The sequence below is a fragment of the Saimiri boliviensis genome, chromosome 1 (assembly GCF_048565385.1).
Source record: "Saimiri boliviensis isolate mSaiBol1 chromosome 1, mSaiBol1.pri, whole genome shotgun sequence".
Classification (NCBI taxonomy): Eukaryota; Metazoa; Chordata; class Mammalia; order Primates; family Cebidae; genus Saimiri; species Saimiri boliviensis.
Genome location: NC_133449.1, coordinates 159,495,433 through 159,518,731, shown reverse-complemented (window position 1 = coordinate 159,518,731; position 23,299 = coordinate 159,495,433). Strand labels below are relative to the sequence as shown.

Sequence of the window (23,299 nt, the reverse complement as noted above, 5' to 3'; positions counted from 1 at the left end):
TCATCATGGAATCTAACCCAGGAATAGGCTAAGGTAAAAAAAATAATAAGATAAATAAATCATCAAGGAATGAACATAGAAATATCAAAAGTCTAAAGCAGGATTTTAAAAATTCACAATATATAACTCATTTCTATTAAACCACCACTGACCTCAAGTTCAGATATCAAAGGATAAAGAGGAATCTAGAAATAAACTCATGACATTTGAAAAATTGACCCGTTTTAATTATTTAAAAACAAAAAACACATCAAATTTCCTTTACCATCTACAGTTCAGTTATATCCAAACACTCTAAGACCAAACAGAAGCAGGGATGACGAGACGCTGAAGACACACGAAGGTGAATGCTGAGGACCATCAGATTCCCAGCAGGAGGTCACAAGTCTTTCACTCCAACACTCCGATGCTTTTCATTTCATTTTGTTAAAGTACATGTTTTATAGGAGGTTCTTGACAAGGACTTCACGCCAGACACCAGGTTTCTCCAATGTACACAGCTCCATGAAATTTTGTGTTTCCATCCAGTTGACAGGAATAAAAAGGAATTTTTGGTTTTCTTTTTTTGGGCCGTAGAGACATAAAATGGTCAGATTCCTTTAGGAATAAATGAGGAAAAGGAAAGAAAAAATCTGGACTGTGCTGGTGCTGGTTTCTACTCATCTTTCTGAGGGTGTGACTACAGAAGTGTCACACTTAGGCCACTACAATGATTAGTACTAGTAATCTTTTTTTTTCAGATGATAAAAAGGAAAACACCCAATGGACATAAAAATGGTCAAAGGTTTTTTTAACGCAGGTCAATTTTTCCCCCCACCCAAAAAATATACAAAATGAACATATAATTGGGGTGGTAACTCCACTGGACATTCCAATTCACTCATCTGCTTGTCCCCAACACGGGTAAGGGGAACAGGCGTTAGGTTTTATTAGTCGTGTTATAGCAGTAACCAGATGTGTTAATGGCAGCTTATCTGCGGTACACTGATCCGCTGAACATGTGTCGGAAAGCATGGCTGTCAGTCTGTGACTGCCCACAGCTGAGCACATTCAGCTATCATGGAAATTACAAGGGAAGGAAAAAATACATTTATTCCAAGATGTACTGGGATTTTTAAGTGCCCTTTCTTCCACAGAGCCCCAGAGTGGTGACAAGGTGCTAGGGACTGCTGTGTTTTCCAGCATGAGCTCCCATCCGCTGAGGGTCCTGAGAAGGATAGTGGATTGGTCCTGGAGCCCTCATGAAAGGAGGGGGTGGTCCCATTGGGTGGAACATGTGTGAGCCAAAACCTGCAGATACGAGAGAACAAATTTGTTAGGCTTGGCGTTTCCTTGATAACCTTTCAAACCTCTCCATCTAAGGTTAAAACCACCTACACATAAATCAGAGTTGACATGGGGCTTACGCAAATGTTAGTTCACAAAACTTGCTTCCACCTGTTATTTCCTTGGTTTTAGAATCCTTTCCCCTGCAGTCCAAAAAAACCTCCACAGCACTCAAGGTATCTCCTAGTGTGTCATCTGAGTCTCTGCTATGTGTCCAACATGCCAAATGCTACCAGACAGGATTCAGTCAGGATTTGAGAGATAAGGAAGAAATCAGGCTGATGGCAAGACTGTGTCATCATTAACCGCAATGGTTGACACCAGAATGGAGGGTGTTGAGAAACTAGATTCTCTTCAGAGTATGGGCTCTCTGTCACAGGAGAATTGGCTACCTGTGATTTCCTTCCACTGTTAACGCTGTCCCTGACACTGTCTAGAGCAGCGCTATACAAAGTGCCAGTCCTCTACCTATTTCTGGCCACTCAAGACAAAGAGCTTAAGTCAAAATGTAAATTATACAACCAAGCACAGTTTAGTTCACCTCACAGTTTTTTTTGGTAACAAGACTTTCTTAATAAAGGACGTGGTTCACTGATGTACATTTTGGCACAAGCTCCTATCTTGTGGCAGACAGGTAATAAACACTTTGTAAAATGACACCCATTCACAGCCCACACTAAGCAATAGCGCTCTAGGGCATCTGTTAGCATTTAGTTTAGAAAAGGGAACAAATTGGTGATAGATCTTTGTAATCTAATAATCTTACTCTAATGAAACATATACTCAGATCTTTAGAAAACCGGCCCCTCTTCTCCTTGGCAGACCAGGAGAGAAAAAATAACAGAAATCCCAACAGATCAGCTCTACTTGTAGACTTCTACAGAGCACACTCAACAGAATTTAGATGTGTTGAATGCGATGGTGAGGCATATGAGACAGAACTTTCAAAAGGATTTCTCTGGGCTAAGAAGGAAGGTGGAAGTTACCTGGTGGTGGGGGTGGGGCGATACCAGGGGGTGGTGGCAGGGCAATGTTCACCACAGCTGGAGGACCACTTGGGGGCAAGTTGAAGTAGTTGGCAGAGGCTTCTTCTTCTGCCGCAGGAGGAGGAGGAAGAGCTGGAGGAGAGAAAACAGTCAACACACAGAGGCGAGAACAATTGTGCAACACTGTTCCTACCACCTTTGCATCCTCAGAGGTCCCACTGGAAGAGTAGAGTGGCTACATGAACCAGACCTGGATCCCGTCTTCCAAAATAGGAACATCAGGGTAGACAGAGCTTCTGAAGTTAGCAGGAAGTCTGCACTCACCTCCTGGCAAGCCTGGAACCGGTTCCAGTTTGATCCCAGAGTCTGTGGTTCCATCTTTCTCTTTTTCTTTTCCTCTGGCTGCTTGGGATCTGGGAAACACACATGCATACAGTTGGCACTTGGCCCCACCTTATCTCACACCTCTGCTTCTTACATTCCCCAGTCTAATGGAGCGCCTTCACTCTTCACCTCCTCCTCAGCACACATCCTTTTCCCATAAATGCCACTGTGCACAGAGAACAAGAGCACCAACACCAGAAAAGACCTGGATTCAAAGCCGGCTAGAACTGTTACAAGGACTAGAAGAGGCAATACATACGTGTTTAACCCAGTGCTTACACACAGGGAGCTCTCCACCAAGGGAGATGCTGCTATTAGCCACCTCTTCCCTGGTTCCAAGTTGGAGACAGGTTCTCCCTTTGAACTGGGCCTTTCACCTGCGTCTCTCTTATGCAATCATCACTTTAAACTTAAAATAGCTATTCTTCCCTGTTTTATCTTCTCCACTGGATAATCAGCCTCTAAGGGCAGAATCTAGGTCTAATTCATTTATAAACCCTGAAATTCACCTTTCGTGCCCTGGCATTATACTTGGCCTATAATAATAGTCACAAAAACATGAACCTTCAAAGGAGCAGATTATTACACCAAACCCCTGAATACATTTCCAAAGCAGGGTTCTCCCAACATCCACAGGAATCAAGTATCAGATAGAAAGTGATCTTTGAAAGACCTCTTTAAAGATCCTGTTCATTGAAGCCTGTGAACCAAAAGCCTACTAGTCTCCAGGCAATAAAATAGCTTCTTAAAAATCTGAGCACAATGTCATTTAAAAATAGTTTAATTCTCACCTTCCCCATTTCACATTCAGCCTGCGGCCATTTACAATCAACTTATTAAAGGACTTCTCAGCAGCCACTTCTGCAGCCTGCCTCGTGGCAAACTGGATGAAAGCACACTGCTGTCTTTGCACAACAGTGATCGTCCGGATCTCTCCGAACTGGTAGAAATGATTTCTGAAGGGAAACAGGCAGAGAAAAATGAAAATGGGCGTTAACAAACATCTTCCCAGGAGACTGAAAACGGATTGTTAACTTTCACTGACACACCACTAAGCAGGTGGGCCCCAAGGTTATCTACCTAACTACCCACAAGTCTTCCCCCCAGTATCTTGTCTTACTGTGGGTGCTTATTGAGAAGGAAAGAAAAGTGAGTAAAGGTTCTCAAACATCTCAAAGTTTTTCCCATGGAGGAAAGGGGGTTCTAATAGGTTCCTTAAAGACCCTAAACCCTAGATAAGGGGTTGGCAAACTACAGCTCTCATGGCCCATGAGCCAAGAAAGTTTAAAACAAGAATATGTGACAGAGACGGCATGTGGCCCACAATGCCTACAATATTCACTATCCAGGCTTTTATAGAGAGAGTCTGCCAACCCCCAGGGGTTGTCTAGCTCACTTAGACAGGGTTTAATGGAGACAGGCTACCAAGGGCAGGTTATAAACTTACAGGAGTTTCTTCTCCACTTTATCTCTTTGGAAGAGGTAATTTCCATTACTATCTGCCCAGATGTCTCATCTAGCCAAGCATAATACAAGCCAAAAATAACACACATTTATCAAATGCCAGTCTCTTTAAAAAGGCAACAATTTAAATCATAAGAGTTTTATCATCACAAAGCTCTCCCTCCCTACATAATTAATCATACTTGGATGCGTGCCATCCTTTAAAACTTGGCTGTTAGGTCAAAAAGAATCCCATGTCATTACCACCATATGCCAGGATGGATAAGCACTCTTTGTGTTTTGGTTTTGAGACAGGGTCTCATCCTGGCACTTAGGCTGGAGTAAAGTGGAGATATCATGGCTCGCTGTGTCCTCGATCTCTCAAACCTCAAGCAATCCTCCTGCCTCAGCCTCCCGAACAGCTGGGACCACAGGCACATGCCACCACACCCGGCTAATTTTTTAAATTTCTTGGTAGAGATGGGGTCTCACTATGTTGCTCAGGCTGGTCTCAAACTCCTCGGCTCAAGAGATCCTCCCACAGTGTTGAGATTACAGGCATAAGGCACTGTACCCAGCCAGGTAAGTACATTATTACTGTGGCACCATAAAGGACAATTTTACAAAAATTCCAGTCAGCATACTAATAACAGAGAAACTGAAGAAAAATGTATTTTGTACAGAATGATCATGCTTGCAGATTTTGGAAATAAATTATTCCGGGGCAGTTAAAAGCAAAAATAACTCTTAATTCTTAAACTTATACCCACAAACCTTAAATCTGTCTCAGTAATAGTATCACCCAGACCACCAACATATAGTGTGGTGATAGTTTTATCCTCTGGTGGGTCCAGCCGAGGCATTGTTGAAGCCCGCTTTAGAAGCTTGTCAGCTACAGGATCATTGATTCCGTAGTATCGATCTTTAATATTCTGATCAGCAAGGGGGTCATCTGGATCTGTAGGCTTCTCATGTCTATGATTCAAGAAAAAAAAAAAAAACAATGCATAAAGGTGAAAAAAATGGTAGCTTCCAAGAACAGCTACAGATTAAAGTCCTAGATACATACTCTGAAGTGCCTTTTGAACTATAAACTATGGTTTCGACCAAAATATAATTACCAAAACAGACCTAATACCAAGAGATTTACTGTATCACAAAAGGAATCCCTAGCCTCCTAAAAGCCATTAGGCCATCTAGGATGCCAAACTTTTTTTATAAATACATACTCTTGACATGATCCATCCCCTCCTGCGCCCCCCAAAAAAGGGACACATGATTACCCCTCTCTAGGTCAATAGTTCTTAACACTTTTGGGGTGTTCTATTCCACTGAGAATCTGATTAAAGCTATGGACCCAGACCCAGAAAAAGCACCTATATTATTTTTTAGGGGTCAGGGTCAACCAATCCCAAATTAAGAACTCCTAATCCAGATGCTTGGCAGTCTTAACCAAAACATAAATATCCTTTAGAAGTTGGCCTTACTTTGATTTCAACTATATATTGAGAGTCAAGTCATTTAAACCATGGCAGTGAAGACTTACTTCTCGGTTAGAAATGTTTAGGGTCAACATCTATATTGCATGGCGTAGCAATTTAGTTTCCAAGGCACAATTCTAAGTAAAAACTACAATTTAATCAAGCTCTTTTAAATTTCATAGTTCTAAGACATAAGATATACCACATTAGTGGTATGACCTTTAGATTTTAAAGCAGAAACAACTTAAGCTAGCACCTCCCATTTCTTAGATGAGAAATTATCTGAAAGCAAATACTGAAAATGAGGCTCAGCTCTTGCCTGTATGGACATTCCTCTCCTCTCTTACACTCTCCTTTCACCCAGAAGGAGCAAATGTGGGGTCGATTCCTTTTGTAGTAGGGTGTGGTCCGGGCCAGTTTGAGCAGCATGTCACTGGTAGATGTGGCTTTCCCCAGCATGCCAACTGGCCGTGTTCCATCAGAGTTAGAAATCTACATGGGGATGACAAATTCAAAAGATAAATTATACAGACTGTGTCAATTCATTACAACTTTTATCCAGAAAGTGGCAGCATACCTCTCTCTCCATATTCTGTGTGTAGTACTCTTTGTTGACATCTGACTTTGGCATGTCGTCTTTAAAAGACAATCCTGCATCACGAACCTGGATGGGCAGGCCTGGTACAAAAAAAGGGAGGAAAAATATCTTAGATGTAGTTTAAAACACATCCATATTAACTATGAACAAATAATACATCATCTTTCCATTCTCCTCTTTCCTATTTAGTATCAGAAATTTTACTGTTTTTATTCAAACTCTTTAGTTCCATCAGGTTACTACTGCTACACAGCATGCTAACTGTCCAAATTCCTGAGCTGTCAGGAAAATGTTTTGGCAGTCTTAACCAAAACATAAACACCCTTTAGAAGTCGGCCTTACTTTGATTTCAACTATATATTGAGAGTCAAGTCATTTAAACCATGGCAGTGAAGACTTACTTCTCGGTTAGAAATTTTAGGCTAGGTGTGGTGGCTCATGCCTGTAATCCTAGCGCTTTGGAAAGCTGGGGCCAATGGACAGACTGAGCCCAGGGGTTCAAGACCAGCCTGGACAACATGGTGAAACCCTATTTCTACAATAAATACAGAAATTAGTTGGGTATGGTGGTGTGTGCCTGCAGTCCCAGCTACTCAGGAGGCTGAGGTAGATCACCTGAGCTTGGAAAGGGTAAGGCTGCTGGGAGCCGTGATCATGCCACTGCACTCCAATCTGGGAAACCGGGTGAGACCCTGTCTCAAAAACAGGCAAATAAAAAATTATAAAAGAAAATCTTCTAGATGAACAAACTGTGCCCATAGTCCTATTTAACCTGTAAATTAATAATGTACCTAGTTTTTAGTACAATAGGATTTGCTTAAAATAAATGTAAAAGTGGTTTCTTTCTAGGCTGGTCCTACAGATCCTCTGCAGAGTCACAGTAATATAAGGGTCACTGTATTCCAGGACCAGACGCCTCCTTAACAAACATATAAATAATATTACATAAAATATGGCTAGGACTCTGACTAAGAAGAGCAACTCTAATGAACTTAACATACATAAACGCATATATTTTTCCCTTTCCTTTAATTATAGAAACTCTTGCTGGAAAATTATTTTTCTGAAAAACAGTCACCTACAGTTAAAAAAAAATTACGCCCCAAAGGCAGTTACTCTGAAACGTAGCAATGTAACAGTTCTAACAACACAATTGAGACAAAAGTCTAAAGCACTATTAGGCTGGCTGTGGTGGCTCTGGGAGGCCAGAGTGGGAGGATTGCTTGAGGCCAGGAGTTCAAGACCAGCCTGGGCAAAATGGTGACATACACACACACACACACACACACACAGACACACACACGTGCGCTGGGTGTGGTGGTGTGCAAGAGGATCCCTTGAGCCCAGAAGTTCAATGTTGCAGTGAGTTGTGATCACACCACTGTACTCCAGCCTGGGTGACAGAGTGAGACCCCAACTCAAAAAATACAATAAAGCACAATTACCCTGTGAGCTTCTGGTTGGGATGGTGGTAAAAAAAGCTCTGGATCAAGAAAGAAGCCCAAGGCAAATAAATTACCATAGGATCAATGCCGTTTACCTCACTTGGGCTATAGAGATCAAAGTTTAGGCCAGTTTTGATTAATTCCCAACTTTTCCTTAAGTTCTTACTATTGCTCAGGACTCTAGAGTGGCCTCATTATGGTTCTCTTCCTGGGAAAAGCAGACCTCAACAGACGTTCCAAAGTAAAATCAGAACCAGAGATAGGGTGCAAAGTGGGAGACAAAAGACTGGCTTACAGTTTTAGGCACCTGCACACTTTCAGATCTATTGGACAGGTCAAGCATACCATACTCTAGGTCTAAGAGGCAGGTCTGACAGACATTCTTCAATTTACTGCAGGTCTGGCACACTTCAGTCTTCTTGAAACGCATACGGACTCCAGGGCACCAGCGAAACACTGTGAACGGCCTGGCACAGATCTGAAACACAAAGCAAGAGTCATAGAATGTTAATGGTCCTGATCTGGGCAATCTGGAAGTCTGATAACAATGGGGCTTTCAAAAAAGGATCCCTGAATGTAGGGTTCAGAAGAGACCTTAGCAATCATCTAGTTGACTTGATGTTTCAATATAATTTTCAGCATCCTTCTTCGCCACAAATTCAGAGTACAGAAATGAATTAACCAAAAGGTCAAAGTTCTTCCAATCTTTTTTAAGGGGAGTGGGGAGTGTCATATAGTTTTCTTATTTTTTTTTTCTTTTACCCATCAGATCTCATGAGAGAGTGTCATATGATTTTCTGAGACTCTTCTGACATGGATGATCGTCCTCCTCTGCTAAAATGCTTGTGTGCACAGTCATATACCACCTGGTATACAAATTTCTTCAATGGCCATTCTCTGACACCATGACTAAGAATCTCTACATTAGAGGGTTCATTTTCTTCCCTCTCACATAAATAGTTGCCAGCCAATGAATATATCAGTAATACATAAAAAGTTGTATAGTACTGATTTTTACTGGAAGACCTCAAAACTTAGTAAGCTGAAGGCTAATTTGGTAGAGAAAAGAAAAACGATACTGAAATCATTACTCTTTAATAGACATACTTACTTTGCATTCCTTCCCGTACTTTTCTTTGGTCTATAATAGAAAAAAATAGAAAAGAACTAGAGTTACAGAAAGAAAAAAGCCAGGTGTCTATTCTTTCCTTAAACATAACCCAAGAAATATGTCTGGAAATCCCTGGCATCCTAGAGAGAGAAAAAACAACAACAACAAAATCCAAAACCCAACCTTTTCAGGGAGAGGGTAGGGTACATACTATAACAACATATTGTGAGTTATAACATCTCAAGATTATATGGATGTGGACTGTGTGTAGTGGCTTATGCCTGTAATCCCAACACTTTGAGAGGCCAATGTGGAAGATCGCTTGAGCCCAGGAGTTCCAGTCTGGGTAACATAGCGAGATGCCATCTCTACAGGGGAAAAAAAAAAAAAAAGGAGTATATGCATCTAATACCAGGCAAGTGAGCGTCTTTCCACAGCCACAACTCTTAGGTTCATTTCTGGCTCCCAAGTTCACTCCCAAGAACTAATATCGTTTCCACAAACCCTAAATCAGAGAGGAGATAGCTATGGCCCACCCACTTTACAAAGTTTAGTCAGAAGATACCTACTGTAGACCTCCCCTGTGCCAATGCCCGGAATATATCAAATGTTCTGTTCAAACAGAACTATTCAAACATCTTGAACCATTCAAACATCTAATCACAATAATATGGCCCTAACCTAATTATTGCTAACTACTGCTAATTTTACCCTTCTTTTTAAGGGGGAGGCGGGGATCCTTAGTTTAAAGAGATAAAGTACGCTGGCCAAAAGGCATTTGACCAGGAGTCAGGACACCTAGTTTCTAGTCCTGGTTCTCTTACTAGCGCCAGAATATCTGAATTTCAATCCTAGCTCCATTCCTTACTATTGTATGAAAAGACAAAAACTCTCTCTGCTTCTGGTCAACAGACCTATTTCCCAGGTAAATGCTCAACAAATATTAGTTATTACTACCCTACATTACAGGAGTGTCACAGGATTCTTAAGAGAATAAACATGACAGTTCTTTGCAAGTCGTCCAGCACTTGGGTCAGTAAAAGGGCATCATTTTTTTCTGCTTGTCTAAGAGAAATACTTCACAGTGTGCAAGTGCCACAACACTGAGAGGACACGAATAACTCGTTTCACACGCGATCACTCACCATTCGGATATATGGGTTTTCTCCAAGACATGTCTGGCACAGAATGGGGAAGTCCTGGTGAAAATGGGAAATCTGGTTGAGGACCACCCTCCGAAGACCCTGACACCTCGGTGACACTTGGGGCAGCGAGGGGGCGGGAACCGAGGGTGGGGAACAACAAGGCACGGCAGGAACCCAAAGTCCATCACAGCCCGATCGCGGGAGGGGGCGCTGTCTGCACTTCCGGCAGGCGGCGGGAGAAAAGAAAACCGGCTCGAATACGCTGGAGGGGGCAGGGATGGAAAGGGCGCTGCTCCCGGGACCCTGGCTAAGCCCCCTCCCTCCAAGCCCGCAGAAGGATCGCCCTGAGGCCTCCTGCTCCGGTCGAGCCAGGCCGCCGCGCTGGCTCCTCCCCGGGATTCCTTCCACCGCGCCGCAGGCCCTGTCCTGCCAGCTCGCAAGATGCGCGGCTTCGTCGCCTCCTTCTGTCTTCCTCCGGCAGGCACACTCACCGCATCTTCCCAGTTCTGCCTGTTGTAGGTGTTGGAACCCAGAGAGGTCGCCATCTTGAGAGCGTCCGGAGGCAGCAGTAGCTTCTGAGTTGGGAAAGAGGACCGCCACAATCCCGTCAAGCCCTGAGGCTGGCGCCAGGCCGGTCGGCGTCTAATTTACGCGTCTAGAGCCTCTTCCGGGGCGGGGCCTTTGCGTGGTGACGTCACCAGCTCTGGGCGTTTCCAGGTTTGATCAATTGGAGTTCTGGTGTATTGCTCCTGGATGCTTCCTTCGAGTTTGTGCCTGCCTGGAACGAAGGGCCACACGTACAGTTGATTTATTTAAAAACTGGGCGAAAGAATAAAGGAAGACATAATGAATGAGAGTCTGGGGTTAAAACAGCGTTCGCTACCGCTGAGCTCTTATTATGCGCGACCGTCTTGTTCCAGCGTCTCAGATCTCTCACGCTCAATTCTCATAACCTCTCTGCAGGGCTGCGATTCCAGGGTCTCATTTATTCTCATAACCTGCCTGTAGGGCTGCCATCTCTCTCTCTCTCTCTCTCTCTCTCTCTCTCTCTCTCTCACTCTCTCTCTCATACACACGCACACACGAATTTCAGATTAACTGCGAATCGTTTTTTAATTATATTTGGTACATACTTACACTAAAGCAGGATTCTTGGTTGATCTGAAATCTACATCATTTAACCGATCGTCCTATTTTTTCTGGTAACTCGACCCTGTAGGCAAGTATGATGATCGTTCTTTTATAGAAAAGGAAAGGTTTAGACAGATTAAGCTGGTATCTCCCGATTTAGCTCCTAAGCTAGAAAGTGGTGAAGCCACAAATTCAAGGATGTTAGTACTGTTTTATTTCCCTTTTCTGAAATGACAAGGGTCTTATGAATCAACAACATATGCATTATTTGATTTCTGGAATAACTCATAACCACTCCGCCACTATTTTACGAGTTTCAAGGCATTCTGGTACCACTCTCATACTTAACGTGTCATTAAACTAACACATTTACTTATATCACCTCATTTAAAAAAATCAGGTTGATTTAAATTATAATTTACATACGGTAAAGTTTTATCCTTTTTAGTTACACAGTTTTGAATTTTTATATACATTCATTACAGTCAAATATGGAATTGCCTATCATCCCCAACGTTCCCTTGTTTCTATAGTTAATCCACTTATTCCCATACTCAAACCGTGGCAATCGCTAATTTGTACTGTCTCTAGTTTCGCCTTTTCCAGAATGTTATTATAAATGGAATCCTACATAGCCTTTTGGATCTGATTTTTTTCACTTAGTATTTTGTAGTTGAGATTCATCCATATTGTCAATGTGTCAATAATTTCTTCCTTTGTATTACTGAGAATTCCATTGTATGGATATATCATACAATTCACTTGCTGGTTGCTGGACATTTGAGTTGTTCCCAGATTTTAGTGACTATAAATAAAATCATTATAAACATTCACATACAGATTGTTGTATGGACATTGGTTTTCATTTTGCTTGTGTAAATACCTTAGAGTGAGATTATTTGATCATATTGTAAGTATATCTTTTCCTTTATAAGAAAGTCCTTGGGTGTATCTGAACTTCTTGGATCTGATTTGTTGTCTTTTATTACATTTTGTGAAGTCTCAAGTATCATCTCTTCAGATAGTCTTCTGCCTGGTTTCTTCTACATCTGTGACTCCAATTTCACTTGTCTTGTAAGCAGTGCTAGGTCAGAAATAACTAAGTCCACATATATTTGTGTTTTTCCACAATGTCAGACTTTTATTGATGCTATTTCAATCACAAAAGTCACAAACTACATGGGTCTCCCAAGAAAGCAGTTCTCCTTAGCACTTCCCACTCACTCTGTCCACTCACAGAGCCCTGGATGCACAGGCTCAAGGCATTCCCCAGGTCAATCAATATTGCAAATCATGCATAATAGTGTACTTAATCAACACATAAATATTATAAACATTCCGCAAACAAAAATACCATTTAACATTAAGAGGGATAGGAGCCCTTTCTCCTTTAAATTTGGAGCTCTGAAAATAATCTTTCCTTCCTTTTTCCTTCTTTCCTCCCCCCCCCTTTTTTTTTTTAACTCTTTGTGGGATATGACTTCTAGGAATGAGCCTTCCTAGCAGCATGAGACATGACTTCCTAGGAATGAGCCTTACTAGCAATGTGGACCTGAACTTATAGGAATAAACCATCCTAGTGACAAAAAACTAGCTCAAGAAAGGAGGAAAAAGCAACCTGAGGCCAGAAATCTGTATTCCTTTTAAAATGCTTTCTCCAGCTGGGCGCGATGGCTCACGCCTGTAATCCCAGCACTTTGGGAGGCTGAGGTGGGCGGATCATCTGAGGTCAGGAGTTTGAGACCACCCTGACCAATGTGGTGAAACGCCATCTTTAAAAAAAAAATAAAATAAAAAAACCCAAATGCCCATCAATGATAGACTGGACAGGGAAAATGTGGCACACATACACCATGGAATATTATGCAGCCATCAAAAACGATGAGTTTGTGTCCTTTGTAGGGACGTGGATGAACCTGGAAACCATCATTCTCAGCAAACTGACACAGAACAGAAAATCAAACACCACATGTTCTGACTCATAGGCGTGTGTTGAACAATGAGAACACATGGACACAGGGAGGGGAGCATCACACACTGGGGTCTGTCGGGGGAAATAAGGGAGGGACAGCGGGGAGTGGGGAGTTGGGGAGAGATAGCGTGGGGAGAAATGACAGATAAATGTGATGGGGAGGAAGGCAGCAAATCACACTGCCACGTGTGTACCTATGCAACAATCTTGCATGTTCTTCACATGTACCCCAAAACCTAAAATGCAATGAATAAAATAAAATAAAATGCTTTCTTCAAAAGATTTTAAAGAAAAAAAGGGGGAAATGTGAAAGGATATTAAATCTTTGGACCCCAAACTCATTAAGCCAAAGGGAAAAGTCAAGCTGGGAACTGGGCCACACAAACCTGCCTCCTGCTTTTGGGTCCCAAATAAGATGGCTGCAGGATGAAACTACACGCCTCTCCCATATTTTGCCCACAAGGAAATTCCTGCGAGGAATTTTACTTTCCTAGAAAGGAAAAAAGAAAGAGAAGAACAAATAGATATAGGGACTAGGCCAGATTTAAAGCAGCAACAATGACAACAAAAAAAGCAAACCTGGAAGCTGGGTCAGGCCATGGTACTGCCTCCTCAATTAAAGCAATTCTACGGGCAGTCACTACCGTAGCCCTTTGCTTGTGCACTGACTTATTTGCCAACGCATACTGTAACAACACGGTAAGCAGAAACAAGACAGAACATAATTTATTGTTATTTTTCCTATTATAAGCAATAGCGTCTGCCACTAAATTTCCCAGGATCCAAACCAACCACTCAAGCAATCTATTAGTGAGGGTTTTGGATCTGACAGTTGGTTATCTGGGTTTTCGTATCAGTCATAAGTGGGGTTATGTTCTTGGATTCATCTGGAATAGATACACAACATTTCAGTTTTTATGGTGGCATGGGCTCCCCTTGTGCTGCTGTGAGTATAGCCATATGGTTTTGCAACACAGCTTTCCTCATTAAGCATGACCTGCATTTTTCTTTTCTGAGACAAAGTCTTGATCTGTTGCCGAGGCTAGAGTGCAATGGCGTGATCTCAGCTCACTGCAACCTCTGCCTCCCGGGTTTAAGCAAATCTCCTGCCTCAGCCTCCTGAGTAGCTGGGATTACAGGCACCCACCACCACACCTGGCTAATTTTTGTATTTTTAGTAGAGACAGGGTTTCACTACGTTGGTCAGCCTGATATCGAACTCCTGACCTCATGATCCACCTGCCTCGGCCTCCCAAAGTGCTGGGATTATAGGTGTGAGCCACCGCACCCAGCCTAGAGTAGTATTTTTGTTTTATGGCTGGCTTTAGAAAAAGGGGTTCTCTCTATGACCCACCTTGAGGAAAAAGGATTCGGTATCTGTGTCGAGGCTTTGGGGAGAATGAAGCTCCAGAGACAGGAAGGCAGAAGATCGGAGAGAAACTTTTGCTTCTGTGGCTGCTTCAGAGCCTTAATTTGGGGTATCATTTTCTGAGCCCCAAGAGCATGCTCAAGTCTCTGTCCATTAGTTAAAACGTGGGTTATTTCCAATATAGTCCTATAGATTGCTTTATCTGTGAGGAACGTGTTGAATTTTTTTGCTTTTTTTGTGTGTCCCAATTCTTTATTGAATGCCAGTCATTGCTTACGTATTTTTATTTTATTTTCTTTTTGAGACAGAGTCTCGCTGTCTCACCCAGGCTGGAGTGCAGTGGAGCAGTCTCAGCTCAGTGTAACCTCTGCCTTCTGGGTTCAGGTGATTCTCCTGAGTAGCTGGGACTATAGACCTGCACCACTATACCCGGCCAATTTTTGTACTTTTAGTAGAGACAGGGTTTCACCATGTTGGCCAGGCTGGTCTTGAACTCTTGGCCTCAAGCAATCTGCCTGCCTCAGCTTCCTAAAGTGCTGGGAGTATAGGCGTAAACTACCGCGCCCGACCGTCGTTGATTATGTAACAGAAGAGAATGAGGCAAATCATATTAATGCTTGGAAATGGGCAAGTGTCTTCTGTTAGAACGTCTGCATGGGGTTTGGTCAATCTGGTCAGGAATTGAGCTGGGCTTGGGTTATTACATACATATATTTTTTGAGACAGTTTCACTCTTGTTACCCAGGGTGGAGTGCAATGGCATGATCTTGGCTCACCGCAACCTCCACCTCCTGGGTTCAAGCGATTCTCCTGACTCAGCCTCCTGAGTAGCTAGGTTTACAGGCACCCATCACCATACCTGGCTAATTTTTTGTATTTTTAGTAGAGAGGGGGTTTTACCATGTTGGTCAGGCTGGTCTCAAACTCCCGATCTCAGTTGATCTGCCTTGGCCTCCCAAAGTGTTGCGATTACAGGTGTGAGCCACCGTGACCGGCCTGGGGTTGGGTTTTATTGCTGTGGTTGCTTTCAGTGTGCCACAGATTTCATATACTTTAGCATTATCCTGTACTGTAGGATGAGGCTGAAGAACTTGTGTTCATGCTTCATCCTCAGCTTACAGCTGTCCTGCCTACCTGCACAGTACTGGGTAACTTTCTAGGCCCATGCCCATACCCTAGAAATGGACGCTTGTTACTAGCTGCTTGGTACGCTGGTAGTAGGGGAGAAGCAAAGGGGTGCTTTGTTGGTTCTAATTTAATTCAGCCTCAGTCTTCAGTAGGCCCTGTATGTGGGCCTTAGGAATAAATCTTTTCTCAGCATTCTTGCCCCCGAAAACTGGGCAAGATTATTCAAAGAGTGAGTGTAAAGAGGAAAGAAGTGTGAGAAATGAGATTTGGTATACTGCAAGGTCGGGAAGATGGAAAAGAACTAGCAAAGAATCTGGAAGAAATGTTTCTAGTAGGGTAGGCAGAAAACTGTTACTGAACTAAACTGGGGTCTGCTCACCCAGTGCTGCAGTCATTGACATCAGGCTAGCAGAAGAGAAAGTAAGGTATTTTATTGGAGGGCACCAAGCAAGGAGAAGTGCACAGATCACACTTAAGACCCAAACTCCTAGATGGCTTACAGGTACACGTTTTTAAAGGCAGGGAAAAGCTACGGGCAAAGTCATAAATCAATACAGAGGCTACACATGAGTTTGACCTAAAAAGGTAGGACATCTCAGAGCTGGGATTGGGGATGGACTCAAGGTCACTGGTGGATTCAGAGATTTTTTTATTTAACCAAGTTAATGTGGTGAAACTGTCTAAACTTGGCATCCATAGAAAAGAATGATAGCTCTGGACGGTTGGCATGACTTCCTCCAGGCCTCTCAGGAAGCAACTTAGAACAATGAACAGTGGTCAGAGTTCAGTTCTGTTTCCCCTTATCTGAGGTTTAAATGTTTGGTGAGAGTCCAGGTTTCTGAAAACCCAGGAACATATATGATGTTATCTTTAGTTTCTATAGGGAACAACACATCTTGCTCTGACTTCCTTGGCTATTGTTTTCAGCTACCATTACCTTCTTGTTTATCAAGTTGCTCACTAACTTCTCCCAGCTAGCTTGGTGCCTAGAATTCCGTTGAAGGAACTCAAGATTTTCCTTTATTTCCATGTGTGGAGGGGCCCACAAGCCTCCTAAGAGGGGGTCCCTGTTCTGCCACAAAACCAGGAGCGTTATGTTCTGGAAACCAAGTAAAACCTTTCAAGAAGGGAGAGAGAAACTGTCAGATCTACTGAAAACATCACATAGTTAAGGACTGAGAACTGACCCCATAGTTAACTGTGGTGATCGTTGGTGACCTTGACAAGCACAGTTCTGACCAAGGGGTGGGGGTGACACTCTAACTGGAATGGGTTCAGGTGAGAATGGAAGAACTGGAAGGTTGAGTTAGGGTTTCTGTTTTTTGAAAAACTTTTACTTAAATAGAGACAAGCTCTTGTTACATTGTCCAGTTTTGTCTCAAACTCCCGGGCTCAAGTGATCCTCTTGCCTCGGCCTCCCAAAGTGCTGGCATTACAGGTGTGAGCGATTGTGCCCAGCCAAAGTTAGAGGAGTTTTGCTGTGAAGGGAGTGGAGAAACGGGGTGGCAGCTGAAGAGGAGAGTGAGGCTAATTTCTTTTTTAAGATGAGATAAATCACATGCTGATGGAAAAAGGAAGGGGAGGGCTGCCGATGCCATCTGAGAATAGGTAAGAGGATGTGCTTGACTGTTAAGAGGTGGGGCTGGCTTCAGACAGGAAGAGTGTGAACAATTCATCTAAGTAACAGGAGGGAAGGAAGAGTTATGAAGGTACAGATGAAGGTGGATGAGTGGCCATTGGTGGAGGCAGACCACTGTGTATACTGCAAAGGATATCTTTAGAAGCAATGACCCAGGATAAAAACTGGTAGAAGTTTAACAACATTTATATAATGGTTCTGCGAATATGTATGTAAGAAGCTCAAAGCAACATCTCTCATAGATTACGGTGAACCAACCCGCTAAGAGAGTTTAGATTACTTCATTTAAAGAAATGGAAGGGAGCAGGCCCCACCAACTCTAACTCCACTCCTATCTTTTGGCTCTAGGCCACGCTACTTAGTGTCTACATGAAACCAAACAAAAGACACACTCGAGCTTTGTCTGCTTTATTTCACTACATTAAGTTAAGCAATAAGGCGAAACAGTAACCTGTGATTCATAAAGATCAAGGAGTGCCTCTCCTTCCCAAAAGGGACCAAAAGGGATGTTTCTTCACAAATATGCATGACACTTAGCTCATTATGCTGATAAGCACTTCCAACAAAAGAAGACGTTACTGGGCGAATCAAATAACGAATCCAAACTAACTTAGCCTAAGTTTCCAAAACTCGAGTTTCAAATGCTAAGGAGAACTCACTTTCCTGCGGTGGTGCATACTGACTAGCATTACAATTTTTGCACCTCACTAATATAAAAAAGGCAACAAATACAATTCCTAATTCACCAGCTGCGGGTGTTGAATCAATTTTACAAACACGAGGAATACTATCTTGCACTAAAACCTATCTTGAGGAAACATTAAACCAATGGCTCTGTTATTCTTCAAAATTAGTTTGGCTTTTGAAGAAAAAAAGTTTGCAATCAAAGTATTTTGTGTTTCTGTGTTATACAGGAATAAGACCCATACTTCAACATTATTACTTCTGGGAACAAATACCAGCTACCGGCCATAAACGTATGACGTGTGTAGTCATGCAAACGTGTAAACACAGGAAGGTATTCTCTACTTTGATGCCGGTTTCCTCCACTGGCAAATATGGAGCAGTGACTTCACAGTAAGCCCTAGCAGGTAGTGAAATAAAAATCCAAGACTCTGTGGGGTCAGAACAAAAGCTAAACTCTTTCTATAGTCTACAAATCTGTAATTACTAATCCCTGTGCTCCAACTCCTAAGAGGCTAAACCTTATTATTACCATAATGTTAGAGATGAGTATTTTCTTTCTTTTTTTTTTTTTTTTTTTTTTTTTTTTTTTGAGACGGAGTTTCGCTCGCTCTTGTTACCCAGGCTGGAGTGCAATGGCGCGATCTTGGCTCATCGCAACCTCTGCCTCCTGGGTTCAGGCAATTCTCCTGCCTCAGCCTCCTGAGCAGCTGGGATTACAGGCACGCGCCACCATGCCCAGCTCATTTTTTGTATTTTTAGTAGAGACGGGGTTTCACCTTGTTGACCAGGATGGTCTCAATCTCTTGACCTTGTGATCCACCCGCCTCGGCCTCCCAAAGTGCTGGGATTACAGGCGTGAGCCACCGCGCCCGGCTGAGTAATTTCTTTCTTACGTTGCATCACATATATTACTCTGCGGGACTATTTCATAAAATTGGCTAGACCTTAAGAGCACGATTTAGAATCTTTTACAAGCTTCCTAAATATTTAAAACATTCTCAAGGGAAGCTTACAAGGACTATCTCCCATCTGTATTCTACATTATATTGTATCTTTAATTATGTTTTTTAACTCAAGACTTAAAACAAGACCAAGGTAAACAGAAAATTTATCTTTTCCTCAAGTCTCTTGCCCACTTACTAACAATACCTTTACAGAAAACACGGTGCAGCTGGTGGTCTACTTTGTCAAGTTTCATTTTAGAAAACATCATAGAAATTAAGGTTAGCAACCCAACTCCAGGATAACAAGTGAAAACGGCATGTCTGCTGTTAGGCCACAGCTGTGGGTTACCTGCTTAACTATTTTATGGTTTACAATCAAAATGGTCTTATTTGACTCACCATATGACAAAAGTCTTAAACTTAGTAAGGGGCAAAGTTCTTAATATACAGTTTTGGATTCAAGAGATTGTAAAAGTTAATTTCCCCTTCAAATCAATGGAAAGAATGCTAGTTGAGAATACGCTAAAACTCTAACCTTTAAAATGTTTTCTGCATTCCAGAAGTGAACCTGTCCACTCAGGTTTTCTTTGGGTTCTTTTCCAGGTCCCAAACAGAACTTACTGAGTTACAGACGCAGAACAGAGAAGGCGTAGGAAGTAAGACAAATAAAAATTGCCCCTCTGTGGCAGCATTAATCCCTGGGTGTTGTGGCAATATTTAAATCGAATGGAATTTGCTTACCCCCTTGACATGACATGTAATTGCTTGCCTCTCAAATTCTTCTTGAAAGGTCCCATATTTTACTGGGAAAAAAATTAAGACAACTAGTAAGTGTCCTGTATTCACTTAGAAAAAGAGGGCAAATGAGAGTGCCTTAACAACGTCACAGGCTGTTCCAATCATCATAATACTAAAGATGATGTGCCAATTCCATTTTTCTGTTACATAGAAATCTACGGCAAAACGGCAGCCATGATGGCAAGTGAAGGGATATGTTTTAGACTGTTAGGTTATACTTAATGGGATGCAGAAAGCAGTTGGTACACTGCCACCAAGGCTGGATCATTAATAGCAGGTCCACCTTTGGGTTATCATTTAAGTTTCATCTGTGACATTGTGATCTTTTAGTGAGATCAGATCAAGAGACCATACAGTACAGAGTTTCTCAGGTGGTAAATACAATGTCACTCCAAGGAATACCCATCCCCTTTCCTAGTATGGAATTATGCTGTTGTTATTCAACGTGCAGGGCTCAGTGAGGGAGACACAGACTTACTGGTGTCAACAGAGGTGAGAGCAAGAGGAATAGCAGTTACCCTGTGCTCCCCATGCTTCACTGTGCTCCCACTTTCCTAGCAATAGAGTTCTGTAGTGCATGGGTACATCATTATAAACAAGGCCTAATGAAGCAGCAGCTTCCACATTTGAGAGCAGGTTTATGGTGACACTGTCCTTTGGGATCTGCCCTCCAATGGAACCTTTTAAGGAAGCAGCGGGCCCAAGCTAAGTTCCACATGCTGGGTGAGCCAGATGACTTCTGTGCCCTGGTCGCTTTCTTCAATGGGGCGAATGGGGGCTGCCAGGTTTTTAAAATCATGCTTCATCTTGAAGCACACGGTCACTTCACCCTCCTCACGCTGCGGGGTAACTTTGATGAAAATACCTACTTTGTTGGCCTTTCTGAAGGCTATAATGCTATGGAAAGAAAAAAAAGCAAGTATTAGGTAGATAAAAAATCAGCCAAACCACGAAGACTTACAGTAAAAGTAGTCTTTCACCTTATTCTTTCCTCCAGCACACAGAAAACCTGTAAGCACTTTGTTCTTAACCTAACAAGTATTTTCGTTTTGTATTTTTGAGACGGAGTCTCGCTGTCACCCAGGCTGGGGTACAATGGCTCAATCTCGGCTCACTGCAACCTCTGTTTTGCAGGCTCAAGTAATTCTCCCATATCAGCCTTCTGAGTAACTGCGACTACAGGTGTGCACTACCACTCCTGGCTAGCTTTATATATTAATATATATATATATTTTGGTAGAGATAGGGTTTCACCATGTTGCCCAGGCTGGTCTCGAACACCAGGGCTCAAGTGATCTGCTCACCCTGGCCTCCGAAAGTGCTGGGATTACCAGTATAACCCAGTGCGCTGGCCATATATTTTTCTATGAGCTTACACTTTTCTGCTTTTTTAACCAATACAGATGGTACACACTATTCCATAACTTGATTTTTTCACTATGTTTATCACAAACACCTTTCTATGTTGGTATATATAGATCATCTACATTCTATTTAATGGTTGCATAGTATTCAATTATGTATTTACCATAATTGGCATATACTGAGGTTGCTGCCAATTTTTCTCTATTATAAACAATGGTGCTGTAAACATCCCTTTATATTTACCTCTGTGCAAATGTGGTAATATTTCTACAGAACATAGACTCATACTGTGGAAAGTTATTTATTTTTATTTTTTAGAGACAAGGTTTTGCTCTGTCACCCAGGCTAGAGAGCAGTGGCACGATCATTGCTCACGGTAGCCTTGACCTCCTAAGCTCAAACAATTCTCCTGCCTCAGCCTCCCAAAGTGCTGGGACAGAGGCATGAGCCACCATGCCTGGCCATGCTGTGGGAAGTTTTAATAACTCAATGCTTTAAGGGAAATTTTGGAATACTATAAATCAGAGTGTTTTTGTAAATAACCTATGTAATTAGGAATTGTAGCATAAAAATGTCCCTTCATTGGGGTTTCCATTTCAATTTCCCCTCATTTGTGCATAAAGTTTGTGCTTTAATAACTTAGTTCCTGAAGGTGATGAAATAAACAACATCTGTCTCCTATCCAAATGACTCAAATGATATTCAGTTACTCTAAGAAAAGTTACTGGAATTACACATTTATGTATTTATACGGTGTTAGTTTCTAGAAATCCAAAAGTTCCATTAAATCTAATGTGAAATATAACGAATTCAGTTTTTAATTACTCTAGCATGTAATCAGACTGAAATTTGGTATCTCAGACAATCTTTCCAGAAGTATACCTTGGCTTAACACATTTCTGTACCTAATTAATTTAAGGACTCATATAAAGCAAGGATTTCAGAGAATACATTCTGTACTGTACAATTCAGTACATTTCGTATTACGGTAATTAACCAAACATTTGATTTGTATGAGTCATAAAAAAAAAAAAAAAAAAAAAAAAAACTCGTATAGTTTTAAATGGTAAAAAGGAAAATGTCAGTCTTTCTTTTTGTCCTTAATTTCCCAGGCAACCATTGATACCTGGGAAGTTTTTCCTGAATAAATTTGGATTTCTGGTCCCTAGCTAGACCTGCTAAAAAAAATCCTCTGGGGTTGGGGTCTGGAATGTTATAGAATAAACAAAACAAAACACAACACTTGACCTGGTGCTTTCTGAAGTTAACCCACATTTGAACCTTCAGGGTTCAAGTGATTTTCCTGCGTCAGCTGGGATTATAGGTGTGTGCCTCCATGCCTGGCTAATTTTTGTATTTTTAGCAGAGACAGGATTTTGCCATGTTGGCCAGGCTGGTCTCGAATGCCTGACCTCAAGTCGTCTGCCCGCCTCAGCTTCCCCAAGTGCTGGGATTACAGAAGTGAGCCACTGTGCCTGGCTTTATTTTTCTAACCTACCGGATATTATCTCTTCTCTCCGATATCTTGTTGAGAAAGCTTTTGATCATTCTGTTAAAAACTATAAATGGACCAGGCGTAGTGGGTCATGCCTGGAATCCCAGCACTCTGGGAGGCCAAGGCAGGCAGATCACTTTAAGTCAGGAGTTTGACACCAGCCTTGGCAACATGGTGAAACCCCATCTCTACCAAAAATACAAAAATTAGCCAGGTGTGGTGGTGCTCGCCTGTAATCCAAGCTACTTGGGAGGCTGAGGTAGGAGAAACGCTTGAGCTCGGGAGGTGGAGGTTGCAGTGAGCAGGAGATTGCGCCACTGCACTACTCCAGCCTGGGCGACAGAGTGAGATTCCATCTCAAAAAAAACAAAACAAAAACCGTCAATGTTCTCTGTGCGTTTATGAAGCTACTGTTTTTCAGCTCCAGTACACCTCTCTGTTTTGCTTTGTGATACAGGATTCTGCTTGGACTGTTTCTGCTTGGTCGGCTGGCTCCTTGTGAAGTTTTGTCAGTAGCAAGCTCTAAAGGAAGACTAGAAGTCTGGAGGAGGAAGGGTCTTGCTCTTCCTTTAGAGATTCCCGTTTGCTTGTGGTCCCTGTTCCCTATGGGCATCACTCCAAAAACGTCTTTTTTTATTTTTATTTTTTTTTGAGACAGGGTCTAGTTCTGTTACTCAGGCTGGAGTGCAGTGGCACAATCAAGGCTCAAAGCAACCTCTGCCTCCAGGGCTCAAGTGATCTTGCCATCCCAGTCCCTTGAGTAGCTGGGAGGGACTACAAGCACGCGCTGCTACACCTGCCATATTTTAAAAATTTTTTTGTAGAGACGGGGTCTCACTATATTCCCAGGCT

At 42.3% G+C, this 23,299-nt stretch overlaps 2 protein-coding genes across 4 annotated transcripts in view; both read right to left on the bottom strand.

Moving 5' to 3' along the window:
* Positions 1-205: 205 nt before the first annotated feature.
* Positions 206-10,588, bottom strand: RBM22 (RNA binding motif protein 22). Of its 2 annotated transcripts, XM_003934029.4 has the most exons (11): positions 10,411-10,588; positions 9,920-9,973; positions 8,775-8,804; positions 8,009-8,141; positions 6,198-6,298; positions 5,940-6,112; positions 4,914-5,114; positions 3,488-3,652; positions 2,637-2,725; positions 2,313-2,444; positions 206-1,290 (listed from the first exon to the last, which is right to left on the bottom strand). In XM_003934029.4, the coding sequence occupies exons 1-11, from the start codon at positions 10,462-10,464 to the stop codon at positions 1,160-1,162; spliced, it is 1,263 nt and encodes a 420-aa protein (XP_003934078.2). In that variant the 5' UTR covers positions 10,465-10,588; the 3' UTR covers positions 206-1,159. The 2 variants fall into 2 exon arrangements, with proteins under 2 accessions (XP_003934078.2, XP_074235259.1); XM_074379158.1 differs by lacking the exon at positions 9,920-9,973.
* Positions 10,589-12,164: 1,576 nt separating this feature from the next.
* The window catches only part of DCTN4 (dynactin subunit 4), a 50,223-nt gene continuing 39,088 nt past the window's right edge, over positions 12,165-23,299 (bottom strand). For both annotated transcript variants that reach the window (XM_010344570.2, XM_003934028.3), the window contains one exon: positions 12,165-20,484. In XM_010344570.2, the coding sequence (XP_010342872.1) occupies positions 20,271-20,484 (214 nt within the window). In that variant the 3' untranslated portion in view covers positions 12,165-20,270. The remainder of the gene's footprint in view (positions 20,485-23,299) is intronic.

Excerpts from the sequence above, each read along its gene's own strand:
- RBM22 (XM_003934029.4), bottom strand. The coding sequence starts at position 10,464 with ATGGCGACCTCTCTGGGTTCCAACACCTACAACAGGCAGAACTGGGAA. Across the intron at positions 2,445-2,636 it reads GGTTCCAGGCTTGCCAGGAG|CTCTTCCTCCTCCTCCTGCG; the intron begins GTGAGTGCAGAC and ends TCTCTCCTCCAG. Across the intron at positions 1,291-2,312 it reads CGCCCCACCCCCACCACCAG|GTTTTGGCTCACACATGTTC; the intron begins GTAACTTCCACC and ends TCGTATCTGCAG.